Source organism: Poecilia reticulata, chromosome 1, assembly GCF_904066995.2.
Source record: "Poecilia reticulata chromosome 1, P_reticulata-male-v2, whole genome shotgun sequence".
Lineage (NCBI taxonomy): Eukaryota > Metazoa > Chordata > Actinopteri > Cyprinodontiformes > Poeciliidae > Poecilia > Poecilia reticulata.
This window is the reverse complement of record NC_088830.1, coordinates 25,469,329-25,488,639: the sequence shown is the minus strand read 5'-3', so window position 1 is coordinate 25,488,639 and position 19,311 is coordinate 25,469,329. Positions and strand designations below refer to the sequence as shown.

The window sequence follows — 19,311 nt, the reverse complement described above, 5'->3', positions numbered from 1 at the left end:
GAGAATGTAAATTTCTTTTTACAAATGTTTTTTTACTGCACATGTTTGCTGCTAAACCTGTTCTTTATGGATTTGTATAACTTTTCTCTGTAGATTGTTTTTAAGAGTTGCTGTTTGGTGCAAATAAATCCAGGCATGTTATATAAAAAAAAAAAGTATTTTATTTACATGAAACATTGCATTGAAATGATTACAATCACAAATTTTCTCAAAAACAAAACAGAAAATATCACAATTTAAACGAGCTGCCATCGTTTTGGAGGAAATTGTCCCGTTTGCTTCGCTTCAACAGGTTGGTTTTAAAAACAAACAGGCCAGATTTGATGTTTTCATAAATTAACATCTGAGTGAAGAAAATAACTCTGATCCTGAGAAACGACTGCAGTCCTTTTCGGGCTTCTACATGGACAAGGGAAGGCAATTTAAGTATAAACACCTATAAATCATTTTAGTAGCTACTCAGTAAAATCTATATAGAACTCTGCTGCTATACTTCTAAAACTCTGACGTAGAAAAGTAAAGTAGACTCTGCTCAATACAGTGATCAGTCTTTAAACAGCACAACTACAAACGCTACATAAACCTGGTTGAGCGTCTCGGATCAGGAGTCTGCAACCTTTACAAAATTAAGAGCCGCAAATGCAACAAAACCTTCAAAAAACTAAAAGTTTTTCATAAATGAACATTTAAAACTTCCCCGTTTTATTTCTGTGTTCAGATTTTAAAATAAAACATTCGCAAAAAATAAGGTGGATACATTTCCTTATGCAAGATGTTTAAATTTTAATAAGTGAAATAATCTTTTAGTGCTACTAATACTTTTTAATCAATATTCAATCATTATTGACTTAAAACAAGCTGCTGAATCTTGTTGAAAAGTTACTTTTGTCTTATTTCAAATGTGCAGAGAAATTTTCACTAAAAACTAAACCAGGCAACCGTTACAATCCTGCTAAATAAGATTTATTAGAAACGCATAAGTTACATGACCCGTTTAAAAAAAAAGAATAAATATAAGACAACTTAAAACGTTTGGTAAGCATCTATTTAAGGAAATTTGTTTTAAAGATCCTGGTTTTATTTCAGTTTTTAAGAGCTTAAAATAAAGAAAAAGAAAACATTTGCAGAAAAGAAACTTCTGGAAACTGAACATGATTTCCAACTTATTGATAGAAACAATAGATCTAAAACAATATCACAACATTTTAGTGTCATTTTATTGTGGAAAATCAATTTATTACATTAAAAAAACTGTTTAAATGAATGTAAGCCAGGTTTTTTAAGAGCCGCTGAAGGTCTAGAAGCGCTGTAGGTTGCAGACTCCCGTCTTAGACGGATATGAGACGGAGAAAACTGAAAATGTTTGAAAGCTACTAAATTTGATGTTTCTGTGTCTGCTGACACAGAAACCAACAGGAGAAAAGGAGCCGCAGGACGTCTGATATTAGAGATGCATCAGATTTAATGTAAACTGGGCAACTTTTCCTGAACTGGTCAGGATATAGATCTCCCACCTTTTTTTGCTCCCTAAACACATCAACAAATTAGAGATAATCTAATATTTCCCAACTTTTCAGTGAGGTCTAAAAATACTTCTATCAAAAATCCTCCAGCATTTTGGTGACATTTTATCCCCAGAGGCGAAAAAAGAAAGAAAGCTGGAAATGTTTTTCATCCAGTTAAAAGTCAAATCAGTGCATTTCTAAGTTTCAGGTTTAACATGAGCACAGACTGACAAGACAGTCCAACATGGAGAGACAAACAGCTGCACAGGCCATGCAGCTCTTCACAGTTTCAACATCAATCAGAAGACTCGGAAAGTTTCGGCTCATCTTCACAGCAAAAGCCGTAAAAAAGGAAGAAATAAAAAACAGAAATCTGGAAAACTCTTTCCTGAACATGAGGAGTGCATCAAGCTTTTAAACGACGACGAGCCGTTTGTGCTTCGTTTCTGGAAGAGACCCAATCACTGCAAAAACACAAAATATTCTGACAGAACAAAGTATTTTCGTCTGCTTTCTTGTGCAAACATCTTATTGTGCTTTTAATACAAAACTAAACTGACTTACAAGTTAACAAAAGTAACATTTAAGCAAGATACAAGTTGTTGTAAGGCAATAATTCCTTAATGTTGATGAAAAAGTAGCAGCTCCACCGTTAGATTATTGAACTTATAACACGGGAAAAATATCTTATAATTGAAATAATCTGCCAGTGGAACTAGTACTTTCATAAAATTAATATTAAGGAATTATCCGCTTAAAACAAACTCCTGTGTTGCTGAAAAGTTACCTGTATGTCAATTTGCACCGTGTGCTAAAATTGCCAAGTTGAAAATACTTGGGGGGCCACAAATTTGTATTTTTTTCCTCCAGTTAAAACCAGGAAATAATTTTATTGTAAATTTTTTCCTTTTTACCTGCTCTGAAAGATTAATGTCATATTTTACATATGAAAAGTCATTAAAAGTGACTCAAAGTTGGACAGTTTCCTAAATTGTTGGTCAGGATGTCGTGTTAGTTTATTTCAAACATGAGAATAGTCTTTGACAATACTTAACTGGATTTAGTTTAATTATTTGATGAAACTAAATCTGTTTTTGAGTAAAAAGTCATTGGGAGACCTGTGACCCTACTTACATCAAAAACAACATGGATAATAATAAGAGAGAAAACACTTGATTTGTGTCTAAAACTTTATATTTAAGATGTAAATTTATCATCAAAAATCTCAAAGAAAAAGTCTCCCTCTGTGTCGGCTCCTTTTGCTGACAAAAGCCATTTCTAGGCTGCATCCAGGACCACTCCCAACTACTCAACGGGCCGCAAACGGCCCCTGGACCGCACTTTTGACACCCCTTCACAAGAAACTAGACAAAAGCACTTTGGTAAGACGTGTTTTTGAAGTGCTCTGAAAGGTCAGGCTAAGGTCGTCTGATCCACCAGAGTTTTTTCAAACCAGAGCAGCACAATGAAAACTACCACCTTTCCAAAATTAACTTTAAATTGCATTTAAACAGTAACACATTTGAAAACAGAAGGATTAAGGCCTTATCAGAGCCGCGCTCCAGTGTTTCATCAAAAAGCTAATAAGCAGATTGAGATCAAACATCGTTTTCTTTAATCTAAAAAATAAACTTCACCAGTCGGCTGTGATCAACAGGAAGTCCCTTATACCCACCTGATTTGATCTGATATATATATTTTTATTTTACTTCAAGAGTTTAAGTGCAATCTGCTAGAAGACCAGTAAACTAAGGATTCAAACCCAACAGTCTCGCCTTTCATTTGATGAGGAACCGAACCGGTCGGCTCGGCTCGGTCGTATCCGGTGTCGGTGAGCAACACACCTTGCTATTGTGACCTCACGACCCGATGTGTGCCAGGCATCCAGTGCGAAGGCGAGCGACTGGCGCCACGATGCGTTCAAGTGCGCTCAGATTTCAGTGGGGAAACGTGAAGCCCGACAAGCTGGACACGTCGAGCTGAGGCAGTTTGTGGAGCTGAAGGAATCACTTCTAGAGCCGAGTTTCGGTCCGTTCACATCAAATGTGAAGCTTTCAATTCAAAAAAATGAACCCAAACTTCATAGATTTTTATATCGTGAAACCTGCCAACAGTTTTGACTTGAGTGTTGAATCACCACCTACACTGCAAAAACAAAATAATGTAACCAAGTATTTTTGGTCCAATTTCTAATGCAAATTTCTCACGTGAAACAAAACTATCAAGTAACTTCAGCAAGATAATTCCTTTAATATTGATGGAAAAAGTTCTAGTTCCACTTATAACATGGGAAAATGTCTTGGTTTAAGTGAAATAATCTATGAATGGATCTAGTACTTTTTCATCAATATTAAGGAATTATCGACTTAAAACTCCCATATTTTTGCGAGTTAGTTTAGTCTTATTCCAAGTTTCCCAAGATATTTGCATTTAAAGCAGACCAGAGAACATGGTAATATTTTGTGTTTTTGCAGTGTAAGAGCCTTTATTGAAAACCCCAATCCCATCCACAGTGGGCCTAATCCAGGATTAGCTGACAGCAGCTGAACGCCGCTGCTGTTTGACAGGTGTTGTGGTTTTTACGATGCCTTTAAGTGCCTTTATAAATCTACACACCTGTTTGGATTGGAAGCTCTCAACAGGCAGAAGGTGGTTAAGAAAGGGACAGATTTTTTTTTAAGTGTCACCATAATTATCTTATACAAGAAATAAAGGCCAAGTAGAAAAATGTTCACACTCTTTTTTTACTCTTGTGGGTAATTTTGTGCTGAATAAAAGTCAGATTTGCTCTCAGGTGGAGTCTGGTGTCCAGATTTTGGAAATGTTTGCAGCATTTTTCACCATCAAAACCTTCAAATCCAAACTGAGAGAAAACAAACACTTGTTATTCACTGCAAAAACACAAAATCTGAATCAGTTTTATCTCATTTCTAGTGCAAATCTCTCATTAAACTTGCAATAAGACAAATATAGCTTTCAAGTAACTTCAGCAAGAATTAGGAGCTTGTTTTAAGCCAGTAATTGTTGAATATTTATTTAATTCCACCAGCAGATTATCTAATCTACAATGTGAGAAAAAAAGTCTGAAAAACATCTGCTGGCAGAATTAGTACTTTTTATAAAAGATTCAAGAATTATTGACTATATATTGCTATAACGTTACTCATCTTTGTTTTATTTGAAGCATCAAACTGCATTTGCCCAGAAATTAGATCTGGAATCTGCAACATTTACAACCTTAAGAGCCAAATCTACCTTTAGTTGGGATAAATAAGAGCCGCAAATATTACATGATTTTAAAAGAAAAAATACAAATATCCAATCCAAATTTGTAATTTAAAAAAAACTTCATTTTAGTTTTAAAATAAAAAGAGAAAGGAAAATTGATACGTTTCATTCTGTGGGATTGTTAAATTTATAGAAAATAAAACATGATTTGCAACTTAAAAATATAATGCATCTAAAACAATCACTGGTATTTTTAGTGTCATGTTGAAAAATAATTTACTACATGAAAACAGACGTTTAAACCAACATTTGTGATCAAATTTATATTTTTAACCATTAGTTGGTTCTTTGTTAATTTAAGAGATTTATTAAGAGCCGTTGTTGAAGGTCCAACGCTGCAGACGCCTGAACTAGACATAAATACTGGGTAAGATTTTGGTTTTTGCAGTGCGTCTCCACAACTTCCCCTTAAAGCTGCAGTATGCAACTTTCATTTAAAAAATAAAGTTTCTTTTTTTACATATTTGTTAAAACTTTCACTATGTCGTGATGGTATGAGACAAAAAGTAAAAAATAAAAAAAAAAACTGCTTTTCCTTCTCCCAATGTGCAGGGTGTTAGTGCTGTCAATCAAGCATGTGTACGTGCCGTTTATATTCTCCCCCCTTTTCTCTGTTATGCTGCAGTTGGTTTACCACAACAAATCCTGTCATGAATGCTCAGACTGGTAGATGAATGAATTTCCTAGAACGTTAAGTTGTTTCTTTAGCACATTTAGCAGCACATACATCAGGTAGATTAACAGCGCTAGGACCCTCCTCCTGGCACAGATTGGTTGTTATTTTCACAGATTATCCATCTCACATTACACCATCATGACACCTGAATAGGTTTAATAAATACGTAAAAACAGTCACAGCCTCAGTGATGCGTCTCCAGCTCCACCACCGTCCACTCGCCCTGCGGCGAGCTGCCGGTGGCCTCGGGGGAGAAGCTGCTGACGGAGGTGACGGTGGCGGACGGAGGGGTGAGCGGGGGCAGCAGGCTGGGCCAGAGGCTGCTCTCCAGGGGGCTCAGGGTGCCCCCCGCCCCTCCAGGCAGCAGCAGCAGGGAGGAGCACCCGTCCCCGTTCAGCAGCAGCGTCTGGTTGATCAGCTGCTGGACGATGTCCACCTTCTTCCCCCAGTCCAGGTCGAGGGGCGGCGGTCGCTCCGGAGACGGCCGGTCAGAGTCGCAGCTGGGACACATCTGTTCGTGTGGATCCGGTCCAGGTTGGGTCGGGTCTGGATCCGGGTTCTGCTCCGGCGTTTCTTCGTCTTCGCTGCTCTCCAAGGCTTCATAAATGGTGCAGAGTCCAGACGAGGGGGACAGCAGTGCAGTCTGGGATTTGTTGGATTGCTGCAGCTCTTGCTGCCACTGCATGATCTGCTGCCTCTGCTGCAGCTCCTGCTGTTGATGCTGCAGCTGCAGTTCCAGATCTCTCCTCTGCTGCTGCAGCAGCTCCTCCTCTTCCTCCTTCCTCCTCTTCTCATCTGCCTTATTCCTCTTTATTTCTTCTTCTGCCTCGTCTTTCTTCTTCCTCTGCTCCTCCTCCACCCTCCTCTTCCTCTCCTGCTCGGCCTCCTCCAGCGGCCGGCTCTGCTGCGCCCGGCGCTGCTGCAGCTCCAGCAGCTGCCTCTGGTGCTGCTCCAGCCTGCGCAGCTGCGGGCTCAGCGCCTGCTGCCCGAGGCTCCGGGGCGGCAGGTCGGTGCAGGTCAGCTTGGGCGAAGCGGCGGCGCTGATGACGGGTTTGACGAGGTCGCAGAACGTTCTGGGGTAGGACGAGTGATCGCGGCGGTGAGGCTGTGGGATCGCCGCAAAGCCTGCTGGTGACAGGAAGCAGAAAACGCCTCAGATGAAGCGCAACAACCAAAAAATGTGTTTTTATCAGTAATCCAGTTCAAAAAGTCAAACCGTTTCATAACAGGGAACAAAATGATTGTTGGTTCTCAAATTCACCATTTCAGAAAACGATACACTGCAAAAACAAAAGGATCTTAAGAATTTTTAGTTGATATTACAATTATTTTAGTACTTAAATTGAGACAAAAACGTTAAGTTTTTCAGCAAGATATGAGAGCTTTATTATTGAAGTTTAAAAAAAATACTAGTTATACCATCAATTATTTAAATTAAAATAAGAAAAATCTTATAAGTTACATAATCTGAAAACTAGTCATTTTTTAAAATAAATATTCACGATCAAAACAAGCTGAAAACTTACCTTGAAGTCATTTTTGCTCTAAATCAACTGTATTAAAACATTTGCAGTACAAACTAGACAAAATACTTGGTAAAATTTTGTATTTTTGCAGTGCAGGGAAGAAGAGGCAAACACTGAAAACCTTACCAAGTATTTTGATCTAGTTTCTAGTGCAAATATGTTAGTATTAAGACAAAAGTTCAAAATAAGATGTAGGAGCTTAAGGAATTTACGTAAAAACAAGCTTGCAAGTTACTTATAAGTGAGTTTTGTCTCATTTCAAGTGTACCATTTGTCTAGGAACTAGACAAATACTTAGTAGGATTGTGCTTTTGCATTGTACTCATGGTTCTTTACACTGCAAAAACTCATTCGTACAATTGAAATGACGCAAAACGCATGTAACATTTCTGGATTTTTTACTTATATTTTTCCAATTTAAGTGAAAATCTAGGAACTTTTAGTCTTAAAAAGCTTGTATGTCTTGCTGTGAAGTTGCTTGTAAGTTATTTTTTGTCTCATTTCAAATGCAACCTATTTGAAACTAGAAACTACACAAAAATTGTTGGATAGATTGTGTTTCTGCAGTGTACCACCACTATGAAGCATGGTGGTGGCAGAGTAATCCTCTGTGGTAAACATGATGAGTTTCACTTTTTGAACTAAATTGCTGAAATAAATTATAGAGAAACATCTGTTGAGCAGCATAGAGACAGACCACAGCTGTGTGAGGAGCAGCAGAAAGATGCACTGCAAAAACAAAATGTTACCAAGAATTCTTGTCAAGTTTCCAGTGCAAATATGTTTAAAATAAGACAAAAATAACTCGACTTTCAGCAAGATAAATATGTTTAAGTTGATAATTATTTAATAGACAAAAGTATTAGATCCACTAGTAGATTTTTTTTCACTTTTTTTTTTAACCTATATTAGATTATTACCATTTTTTTTTACAGAAAGCAAGCTTATATATCTTGCTGGAAAGTTACTTTAAGTGTACTTGTATATTTGCAGATGAAACTAGACAAAAATACTTGGTAACATTTTGTGTTTTTGCAGTGGGTGAAATAAAGAAGGTCGGTCCTCATACCGGAGGAAAAAGTGAAAGGATTGTGAAGCCAAGCTCAAGAGTTTTTCCGTTTGCCTACAGCCCCAAAACAACCAGCGGTAAACAGTTTTATTTCCTTACTTATATAAACAGAAAACTGTATTTTTGTGCAGCAGTGACGGAACAAGCTCATTATTTACTCAGAGAGCCAGAGTGAGGCGATTGGGGGTGGTCAAGTGTTGGGAAATTTGTGCAGAGAGCAAAAAGTGCAAACCTATTTTCTTTTCTCAGAAATGAGACCCAGAAAAGAAAGAATTTAGTGCAAAAAAAGAAGCCAAACTTCCTGTATATGCAATCAGCCCGGTGAGACGTGGACACCCACAGAGACGCTCTCAACGAGCCCAACAACAAATCACCCGTGTGTAAAGTTCAGTTAGTCCACCTTGGATGCATGCAAAAGCTCCCCCATGCACAGACAGACATACAGGGAAGCACAAACAGCTTGGCTTCAGCTGGGAGACGCTCACAGCTGGATTTCATTTCTGCACACAAAAGCCCCAGAGCCGAGCTATTTGGCTGACCCTGAACACATCATCCCATCAACATGAGGTGCAACTCGTTGTGCAGTGGTGACATGCAGAAGCTCAGTGCAGCAAAACAAAAAACAAACCAACAAGGAGGCATAACAGCAACAGACCCAAAGGGAGGGAAAAAATTACAGTTTTGGAGTTCTGTAACGTAGATCCTGAGGCGACCCGGTCCGGTGGAGCGAACCGTCAGCCGCGTTCTTCTGGTCGCAGGTCGGTGGCGTCTTCAATGTGGTCAACAGTTTTGATCTTCAAGGTTTTACAGGAAAGTCACAACTTGTGGAAATGAACATGAATACAAGTCGACGTGCAGCAGCAGCAGCAGCATTTGTTCAAGACGTTTTATTCAGCAGAGGATATTTAATTTACTTATTGTAGAAATGCTTTTTACATAGAAAACCATTCAGGCATCAACAGGTGGAGAGTTTTCATGTAGGAAACGACAAACCAAACGTTTAACTTAACCTAGTCGGTTTAAATTCTGTAAAAATCACCTTTTGCTTCACTGCACTGATGTTCGGAGATGAGTTTTTCACGTTGGACGCATCAAAAAATGATGGAGCATCAACTACAGGAATGCTGTTACAGCATTTTAGAAAGTAAAGTTTACATTTTTATTTGAATTCATTTGAATATTTTAATGCATTTCTAATACTGCATAAAAAGGCTTAAGTGTGAATGTGACTACACACTGCTGGTCAGCTGGCTGATGCAATATATCTGCATTTTTCCCTTGCAAGACCAACATACGTGGTTTTTAGTGAACAATGGCATAGAAAATAACCACTTACTAAAGGGCAAGAATGTTTTAAAGACTGAAGTAAGAAAACTAAGTAGCAGGAATAATTGTTGCAGTTACGCTTTAATTCAAAGGTGTCCAACGTGTGGCCCGGGGGCCATTTGCAGCCCCTGAACCGATTTATGTCGGCCCAATTGCAATTTAAAGAAAACACACATCTGGCCTGCCAGCACATAAGGCTGATGCAGATGGACTTTATGTATAATTATGGAGTAATTACTAACTTTAAATGTTCTTAGTCATCTTTAGGTACAGGACAGTTAAAACCAAATTGGCTGCAGAATTTGCAAACTGTCTTACTTTGAATAAGACGAATGTGCAAAACCCCTTTTTTCAGTTTGAAATGAGACATGCATTTAAAAAAAGGTCTTGTTTTCTCTTTTTAGTATTTCATTTTGTCCTGCAGGTACTTTTAAGTTAAAGATATTGGACCATGTAAACTAAACTAAATAAAAGCAGGTGATTATTTTAAAGATTTGGTTCAGAAATACTTTGATTCTGTTGCATTTTCACTTCATTAACAAACATCGATGATCCCACACAAACAAATTCCTGCAGTGGAATTTTCTCATTTCAATAACGGTACAGTAAGAATACATGATGGTAAAAAAATCTAATCTTTATTTAAAGCTTTAATGTTCATTATTCCAAAGGAAAAGGAGGGAAGAAGTTGGTACAATCATAAGTGCAAAAAGACTTGGTTAAAGAAAAGTACCTATATATAGTAAGAGCAGCTCCAAAACAGCAAACAGTCTTATTAGTTCTGCTTATTAAAAAACATACAATGATAAATGTGCATGGAAACGTGTTAAACAATTCATTCCACAGTTGTTTTGATATGTTTTTACTGTAAACAGACGAGTCACATCCATGCCACATAATTCTGCATCAGATAAAACGGACACCAAAAACCCAGCACACGTCGATTAAAGGTAGACGCACCAAGCTATTGCACATACAGGAGTTACTTAAGCCAAATGCTCCGAGTTTAAATATGACAGAGGAAGTGCCAATGCGGTCTGCATTCTTTTTTTTGCTCTCTGATTTTCATCTATTCAGGTCTGAATACATCCACCCCAACAGGTTTATACAGACAGGAACTATCACTACGGTGAAGAGAGGAAGCTGAGGGGTCAAAGGGTGAGTTAGCGAGCTCTGCTACTATACATTACCTGCAAAAGAGTCCTCAGTCTTTTCACAGATAGCTGAATAGTACGGGGGCTGGATGTCTTCTGCGATTTCCTCTGGATTCGCTGTGGCCTCTTCAGATCCAGGCAGTTCCGTCTCGACGCGTTCGGCCGCCTCCGCTTCCTGCTGCTTCCCACACTCGATGTACTCGGCGGCGCAGCGCTGCGCATCAGGCTCCGGGTTGAGGCACGGCTCCTTGGCCTCCTCCGGAAGCTCTTCCAGGGAAAAGATGCCGGGGCTCTTGATGCAGCTCTCGCCGGTGGACTGGGCGTTGGAGTTGGAAGCCGTGGTCACGGAGTCGAAGTTATAGGATGCCAGTGAAGCTGCTGAAGGTGGAGTGGCTTCGTTGGCGTCAATATTTTCCACTTCCTCTCCCTCTTCCACGGTGGACAGGCAGCGCTGGGGCAGCGTGTCGAAAGTCAGGTTGCAGACTGGCAGGCACTTCAGCGATTCGTCCAGCTGAGCTTCTCCCTCCGTGTCGCTCGCCTCGTCTTCCGTTACAGAGGAAGAGGAGGGGTTGGACGTCGGCGCCGTCGAGGGGCCGCCAAGAACTTCATCAGCAGGTAGAGTTTCAGGTTCAGCTTCTTCCTCCTCCTGGGGATGCAAGTTATCCATTACTTAAAGAATCTTGACTTCACTTAATTGATAAGTTTTATTAAAGAGTCATCTTTTGCACGAAGAAAGTTTACAGTCTTTCCATAGCATGAAGGGTTAAAATGAAGTTTTAACTACAGGTACAGTTTTTTGGCTGATCTTTAAAAAGCTTGACCTGCTGACTCTGATTTTGGCCGGTTCCGTTTTTTACATTGTTTTTGTCTGAAATGTCGCTACAAATAGCAAGAAACTTTGTTAACTGCAAATGTACAGAGATACATGACCTGGTGGGCTGGTCTGTTTGTCAAACCTCTCCAAGGGAGAGCTGAAGAGGACAGTGGATGATTTTTAGACCTTTGCTGACATCGATAAGGTCAATAGGTAAAATTGGCTTCACCTGAAGGCAAAGCCGATCACCAGTCTCCCAAAATTTAGGAAATCTGCACCAATAAATCAGTGCACCTCTAGATTTTACATCATTTTGTGTCAGGTGTATAAAACACTGACTGAAAAAAACGAACATTGTGGTTCTCACATTAAATGTAGACATATTTATAAAATGTAACAAAACAGGCATCTCTTAGCCTGCTGAATGGAAAATAAAAGTTGAAAAAATGTGAAACAATTGCCCACGAACAGAGATATTCAGTCTGTGGATATTCCTAAAGGGTACATTTAAAAATAAATGTAAATGGTTGAGAATTTTTTTTAAAAAGTGAACTTCTACTCCTTTATGTTTGAAATAAAAGAATGTTAAAACTGGCGACTGCCCTCGAAAATCAATCTTGCTTATTGCGACATTGCTACATTTTTTGCATTATGTCGGCTCTATTTTTATCATACTAGTAATTTTTAAATGATAAGTTGACGCTGCTCCGTCATAAAGCTAAGGCTGAATGCGCGATATTACGGTAATAACTTAATGAGCTTAAGTGTTTATATTTCAAAATAAAACCGCATAAAGTGAATTTTATATCCCAAACCGGACTCTGGTTTGACCGTTTCTCTATCCCCGCCATCTTTAACTCTCCATTAGCTAGCTCCGCTTAGCGATCAACAGCGGTGCCTTCTGAGGCCAAACTACAACACTGAAAGAATGTCTAAACGGACGTTATTAGAAAATCGATTTTAACTAATTTTAATCCAAAACCATTAATCAACAACATCCCTACCTCCTCCTGCTCTCCTCTCCCCGCCTGAGCGTCCTGACAGTCTCCGTCCGGATGTGAGGAATGCGCCAAAGCTTCAAAAACGTGAGCTGGGAGCTTCCCTTCCTGGTTCTGGTCACCCTGGTCTCCAGGTAGGACCATTTCCGGGGCTGGACCCGCCGGTTCCATGTTCTGAGGTTCGTTTGGCACCGATGAATGATGGCAGACATCTTGTTGTTCAGGAGCAGAAGGTGCAGATCCGACGTCTAGCCAGGTCTGCGCTGCGGACTGAGCTAAAGCCTCGCAGTTTGCCGAGGCTTTAGATTCTTCTGGAATGAACGGAGAAGCGAACGGGTTGGGTTGGTCCCACTGGGCCGCTGGGGCGGAGGGCAGAACCGGCGGTGGCGGCAGCGGCTGCAGAACCCGGTTCAAGTTATCCAGGTTATCCTCCGCAAAGTCGTCCTCATCCGCGTTTCCGTAGCTTTCCAGTCCGCTCTCCGTCACGCCTTCGCTCGCCATCTCCACGTCATCATCGTCCTCATCTTCGTCCACGTCGTTGTCGTGCCTCGGTCTGCGCGGCTCGTCGGTCCGCTCCGAGCCCACTTCCATGTCGCACACCCGGTCGCTGTCATCCTCATCTTCGTCTTCGAACTCGTTGGCGGGAATGTCGGGAACCTTCTCGAAGTCTGGGGAACCCGCCGAAGCCAACTCCATGTCGATGGCTCCTTTGAGGCTGCCGTCTCCGAGGTCGTCCGTGCTCTCCGTGCCCTCCAGGACGCCGGGCGCGCTCAGCTCCGACGCCCCCTGCTGGCTCCCGCTCACATCCTCAGAGTCCAATTCGGAGACCAAGGCACCTCCAGCTTTCCAGGCGGCCCTGCCGACCGGCCCGCCTGACCCGGGACGGGACTCTTCGGTCGGCTGTGTGGTTCCGCTCATTTCCGACACAGACACCAACTGGCTTCCCTCGCGCTCCTCCTCATCTTCCTCTTCGTTTAGATTAACAATGGCAGCCGCAGCGGCGCTTGGTTCTGTTGGGTTGACCGCAAGTGTAGAGGCGGTTTGATCCGTTTCCTGAGGGAGGCGAACAGAAGAAGAGGCCACGGTTGGTGATGAAGGCTTGGCTGGGGAAGAGAGCTGCTCTGGCTCAGGAACCGGCGCGGCACAGCCCTCTGATTGTTCCCGGAAAGGAGGAGATGTTGGTGGCGATGTCGTGTTGATGGGTTGGGCCACCTCCTCTGGTTCTGCAGCTCTTTCCTGCTGGGTTTGGACCTCCTCTACAACAGAAACCACAGCCGCTGTCGTAACCTCGGTTACAGTGTCTGCTACCTGAACAGATTCAGCTGCTGTTGCTGAAGGAGCTGCAATCTGTGGATTGGCAACAGACGACGCGACTTTCGCAGCTTTCTGTGTGAAAGGCGAGGCGGTCTGAGTCGGTTTGTTGGTTCCGCGTTTTGCTGCGAGGGTCGAAGGTCTGCCTGCTGGAGAAGCGGGTGGAGTTCGGCCAACCGGCGGTCTGGTCGATGGAGGGTAGCGAGCCGTGGCTGCAGGTTTCTTCGTTTGGGTCGGTTTTGCCACGGATTGAACTTTGCCTTGCGACGCTTTAGGGTCGGCTGCCTTGGTTGCTGATGGAGCAGAGTTTGGTTTCACTGCAGTTGTAGTTTTTGATGTTTCCTTCTTTTTGGCCACAGGTGATGCTGTTGGTGTTGAAAGGGGTTTCTTGGCAGCTGCAGCTGAAGGTGGTCGACTAACATCTGGTGTGAAACAGGCAAAACAGTTTCATATTTACAGAAAAAAACTTTAGCAAACACTATATAAATACATGTACAGTTATTTTATATTAGATTGGAAAGCATTAATTTAAATTCATAAGATGGTAAAATATTTCCTTTATTAAGGTGGAACTGTTTGGCCATAGTGATCATTGTTGCATTTGGAGGAAAAACTTCTGATTTCAAGACGTCTCTCATCGTTATTATGGCATTTCGTAAATAGAAATAATTTTGCCAGTTCCAACTAAACTAAAACAAGATTGGTCTGATTTAACTTTAGACAGAAAAAAAAATTCAAGTAAACTTATGGCTTACTTAAAAAGTACTTTTTTATGAATGATTCCCCTCTAGTCATTTAATGGACAAATGGTGATAAATATTTGAAGCTTTTCTTATTTTACCAATTCATTTATTGACTTTTTGCAGTATTTGCCCCATTTGCCACATAAATCAAAAGCAAATCACTAAAGCGGGGGTGTCAAACTCCAGTCCTCGAGGGCCGGTGTCCTGCAACTTTTAGAAGTGCCTCTGCTGCACCACACCTGAATAGAATAATTAAGTCATTAGCAAGGCTCTGGAGAACTGAGGAGGTAATTAAGCCATTTGATTCAGGTGTTTTGTACCTGTGGCACATCTAAAAACTGCAGGACAGCGGCCCTTCAGGACTGGAGTTTGACACCCCTGCACTAAAGCAAAGAAAAACCTGCTCCACGTGACATGACCTCCTCACCTTTCTTAGCAGGAGGATTTTTATTCAGCTGTACTGCTGAACTCCTGCCAGCAGATGGCGGTGCAGCGGCTCTTGAAGCTGCAACTCTTGAAGCTGCAGTGGTGGAAATCTTTGTCGTTGCCGCAGCAGCAGGAGGCTTTGAAAGGGTGGATGTTGCTCTAGATGTTGAGGGACCTGCAGCAGGCCTGAAAGGAAATAAATCCGTTTTTTTAAACCTCAAATTTTAAATAATAAAATTGGCTAATGGGATTTCTAAGTGCTTCATTTGGAGTTCAAGCAAAGAGTTGAAAATTTGCTGTATGTTTGAGTTTTGAACTAGTAAGAAATCAAAACACTTCTAATACATTGATAAATGCAATGTGAGAATTGGCAATTAAAAAGGGGGAAAAAATGGTTAATTTAATATTTAACGTAAAAACCACATTTATTAAGCATCATTAGACTTTTGCCATTTAGAAAAGGCAACAAAGGAAAAAGTTGTAAACAACAAAACCAGTGTTCCACACCCGTTTTTTTTATCCATCTATGCAAACTTGATACAGAAAGACTCTAGATTCAAACCCATGACCGTCTTGCTGCAAGGCAACAATGCAACCAACTACACCACAGTGCAGGCCTTAAACCTACCCAGTCCTGAAAAGTAATAAAAATCAAACTGTAAACTTCAGAACTGCATGGAAACTATGCTTTTCACTGTATTTTACTACCAAGTCTGACATCGAGTTTCTAAAGTCCTAGTCCTCAAAAACCAGTCCCGTATATTTCAGACATTTTTCTAGTTTAACGCATCTGATGCAAAGTAATGGTTTATTACTAAGCCTCTGCAAAAGCTGGCACGCTGCGGAGGAAAATGCTGTAACCTATAAAAATATATTTAGTCTTTATTACCTTTTGGCTGAAAGGCTTTAAGATTTTTGTCCTTCAGAGTTTCACTCTGACTGAACAGAGTCTTTTCTTATTACCATAAACAAAAAGTAATTCAACTTCCTGAAAATGCAGCTTTTTAAAATCTATAAATATATTAACAGGAGAGCCAAATTTATTCACTTTTGATGTGCAACAAACTGCAACTTTAAATAAAATAAAAATAAAAAAAAAATCAAATGTTTTCTGGCAGAACAATTGTCTAGAATTGATTATTTGAAGAATTAGTTAATTGGAAAATAGCTCAAAGTTGTAAGTGGAAGTCCAACTTTCCTTTGGCAATGTGCTAGAAAAACAACAAAAAGAGTTTGAATATAGTCAGGACTTTTTTGATGCATCCACTCAAAAAAGGTTCTGTATCCAAGACTGAAAGTTCATCATCAGGAACATTTGCGTCTCATACTGATGAGATCGACCGTCTATCAAATGTAGGTTGCCCTCTTTTTGAATTAGAAGATGGTAAAAGGTTTCCAGAAAACTTCTCCCATTTATCAACAGGAAGTCATAGGCCTGCAAGTAATTATGATCCATGGCATCATTTTCCAACCAAGTGCACCAACTTTGCTTCAGAAATTGAGTGATCGATAACGATCCGCATTACGTTTCCTTTGACTGTCCGCTGATGTGGAAGTTGCAGCAGGAATAATCTGGGACAACACTGACTTTGATGGCTTTTAGCGGGGCAGCATGCCTGCAAAGAGATGCCGCTCCCACATTACAATCAACCATTACAATGACCGTTTGTTCCTCCAAGATCAGACAACCACTGTACAGACATGAAGTCAGAGCGGCAGCATTTTCTAATTGGCTGTCATTAGACCGTAGAACCGGACTTTAGCTTGGCCAAAACCGCTCAAAGCCAGTTTGACACGGAGCTGACCTCGGCCTGCAGCCAAGGAAATAGCAGAGAGACAATAAAACAAAATCAATAAAGAAGAAACGGCTTTAAAGAAAGTGGAACCATTGATGTCCGTCACGTTCGATTCTCTTCTGAGAGGCAAAACTGTGATACAAAGAAGCTGTAAATAAATATAGACAATAAAAAGGTAAAGGTGGCATTACTCACTGTAATTAGTGATGCCTTCCTCACATTTTACCCAAACAAAAATGCATTTACTCTGAACTTAATCTCTCCAGGACGACAGTTTAGTCCTAAATAATGCTGATTGTAGTAAATTTCCCCATCAATTGCAAGAAGATCCCACCAAATTTAGACACCATCTGCATGAGTCGCTCCGTCAGACCAAGATGCACCAAAGACATTGTAGGTTTTTTAAAATTTCAACTATTCTCTGTGTAGCAGGAGTACTACTTATCGTTTGCACCAGTTTCAATGTATTCCTGTGAAAGTGAAGCCATATATACCCATCAAAGGTCTTAGGGTAAAGAAAAGAAGAAAAGTGATTTATGTGCTTTAGCTACACGTTTGTCTTCTCCATCAACCCCAAACTGTCCAGAATCTTGCAGCTCAGCTTAGATAGCACTAAAAAACACAAACACACTCCAATCCAGTCATCTCTCCATTGACTTCCCATTTGTTTACCAATTAAAATTGACTTTTAAAAGTTTTAATTGGTCTGACCCAGTCTTCTTTTACTGATCTCAGCATTCAAAGAGCCGTAAGGAGCACTGTGCCAAATACTGCGGTCATTATCTAAAGTAAAAATGTTTGGGTGCTCACGACTCGACACGTCGAGTGAAGCACACTGGATGTTTTGGGATCAAAATAAAGGCAAAACCATGTAAATAAAAGCAAATCGCCTCTGTTGTACTTGATCATTTTAAGATGATATTTAGTCATGGTCAGTCAAACTTATCTGTGTGTGTCCATTTTGTAGTATTTTTGAAATATGGCCTCCTCTCTGGGTTACACTTTGAAACAGATTCAAAGTCCTTCCAACTTTCAACAGAAAGTGCAACATTAACAGGCGTTTACTGAATTAAGCTAGGCTACGTCACACGAAAACAGCGGTGGTCACACATCTGCTAACAGCAGAGCTAATCTTTCCATTTAGCACCTTAGCTAACTTTGAAAATGTTTGGCACACTTGGCTTGCCATAAACTTTTTTTTCTGGACAAATTCTAAAGCGCTAATTTACTTTGCCATTTTATAAACTTTCAGTTGAATAAAGGTCGACGTCTGTGTTGAATTTGTCAACTAGTTAGATATTTATAGTCATGCTCTTATTTTGAAGAGGGTGAAAATGTAGCAGTTCCATTTCCTCGACTCAGAGTTTCTTCCCTCCCCCAACTATTAAGATGTAAATAGATACAATTTCAAAGTGGATTATAGAGCACAAACTAAGTTTTATTTATACTTGAGGGTTAGTCTGTTAGAGGCAGATTTAATTTGGATTCAAATTAGCGTTAACATTCACTTCTGCCAATTACTTTGTTGGTGAACTTCTTTAGTATTAGCATAGCTAATGTTTATGATTAGCGTTTCAGGGTTAGCGGCGATTAATTAGCGGTGCCAACTAAGCATTGCACAAAAACACAACCGAGGCTGCCACCCCGTTTTTTGGTATCTGGTTTTTGTGTTTTGGAACATAAAAGGCTGCAAAATCATCTAGTAAAAATTTAAAAAGGAGAAAAACATAAAATGGGGACAAAATGAACCATTCGTACATATTTTGATCTGCCAATTTTCTTTACATGATTGATTTAAAACTGACTGTATTGTGGCGAAAGTGTTATTTTTTATCTCCCCCATTGGTGGAAAACAAAACAATGATTTACTTGAGTCTTATTGGACTGTTGAAAGCAGAAGTCTGCAAGTAAAACTCCTGGTACAAAGTAAAAGGACATTTTAAATTAGAATGACTAAAATTAAAAAAAAAAAAGAGTTAAGATTTAACCAATCCAAAATCAAAGTTTAGACTGTCAAATTGCCACGTTTTCTTCTTTTGTTTACATTTTTATCCCATCATCTAATTTTACTAAATAGAAACAAGATGACCACCACAAAACTAACCCCGACATCTGGAAGGACCCCGATCTTTGGTGAACTTGAACCCAAAGGCATCATGTTATCGCTTCAGGAAGAGAAATAATTCAAAGCCTTAATCTGATGGCAGTGAGGAAAGACTCGCCAACGCCGGCTGTCCGCACGCGGCCTGCGGGTGTTGACTGGCGCTTGTGTTTTAGTATAGATTACATTTCCTGGCGGCAGAAGGTTCAAATCAATGCAAACCACCACTAAAAGGAACACAATCAGCCTCACAGTCATCTATGAAACTTTAATGATAAACAGCAGGTCCTGAATGACCAACACTGTTGACAGCCTGACAAATCATAGGATTTTTTTTCTGAGTGTGTTTACAAGAGATGACATTACACTTCTGTTGTTCACAAAACAAAGCAACCACATCAATTTGGTTGCCAATTATTAAACGCAGGAGGAGCATTTTAAAAGCTAAAAACCATTCATCTGTGACTGCTGTGGTTTTACTGGAAGGATATAAACCAGTTAATTGGTTTTCCAAACTATTAAACTCCTGATAAATTAAAAGCAGAAAATATATTTTTTGTTTTGCAAATAAATTGCTT

General features: G+C 40.2%; 1 protein-coding gene across 2 annotated transcripts in view; it reads right to left on the bottom strand.

Annotated features, from left to right (window-relative positions):
- Positions 1 to 138: 138 nt before the first annotated feature.
- prr36a (proline rich 36a) overlaps positions 139 to 19,311 on the bottom strand; it is a 36,696-nt gene continuing 17,523 nt past the window's right edge. The window contains exons 4-7 of one of the 2 annotated variants that reach the window (XM_081610052.1): positions 14,838 to 15,022; positions 12,363 to 14,089; positions 10,581 to 11,190; positions 139 to 6,597 (exon numbers count right to left, since the gene is read on the bottom strand). In XM_081610052.1, coding sequence (XP_081466178.1) covers positions 5,654 to 6,597; positions 10,581 to 11,190; positions 12,363 to 14,089; positions 14,838 to 15,022 — 3,466 coding nt within the window. In that variant the 3' untranslated portion in view covers positions 139 to 5,653. The remainder of the gene's footprint in view (positions 6,598 to 10,580; positions 11,191 to 12,362; positions 14,090 to 14,837; positions 15,023 to 19,311) is intronic. The other variant, XM_081610054.1, reaches the window with a different exon arrangement.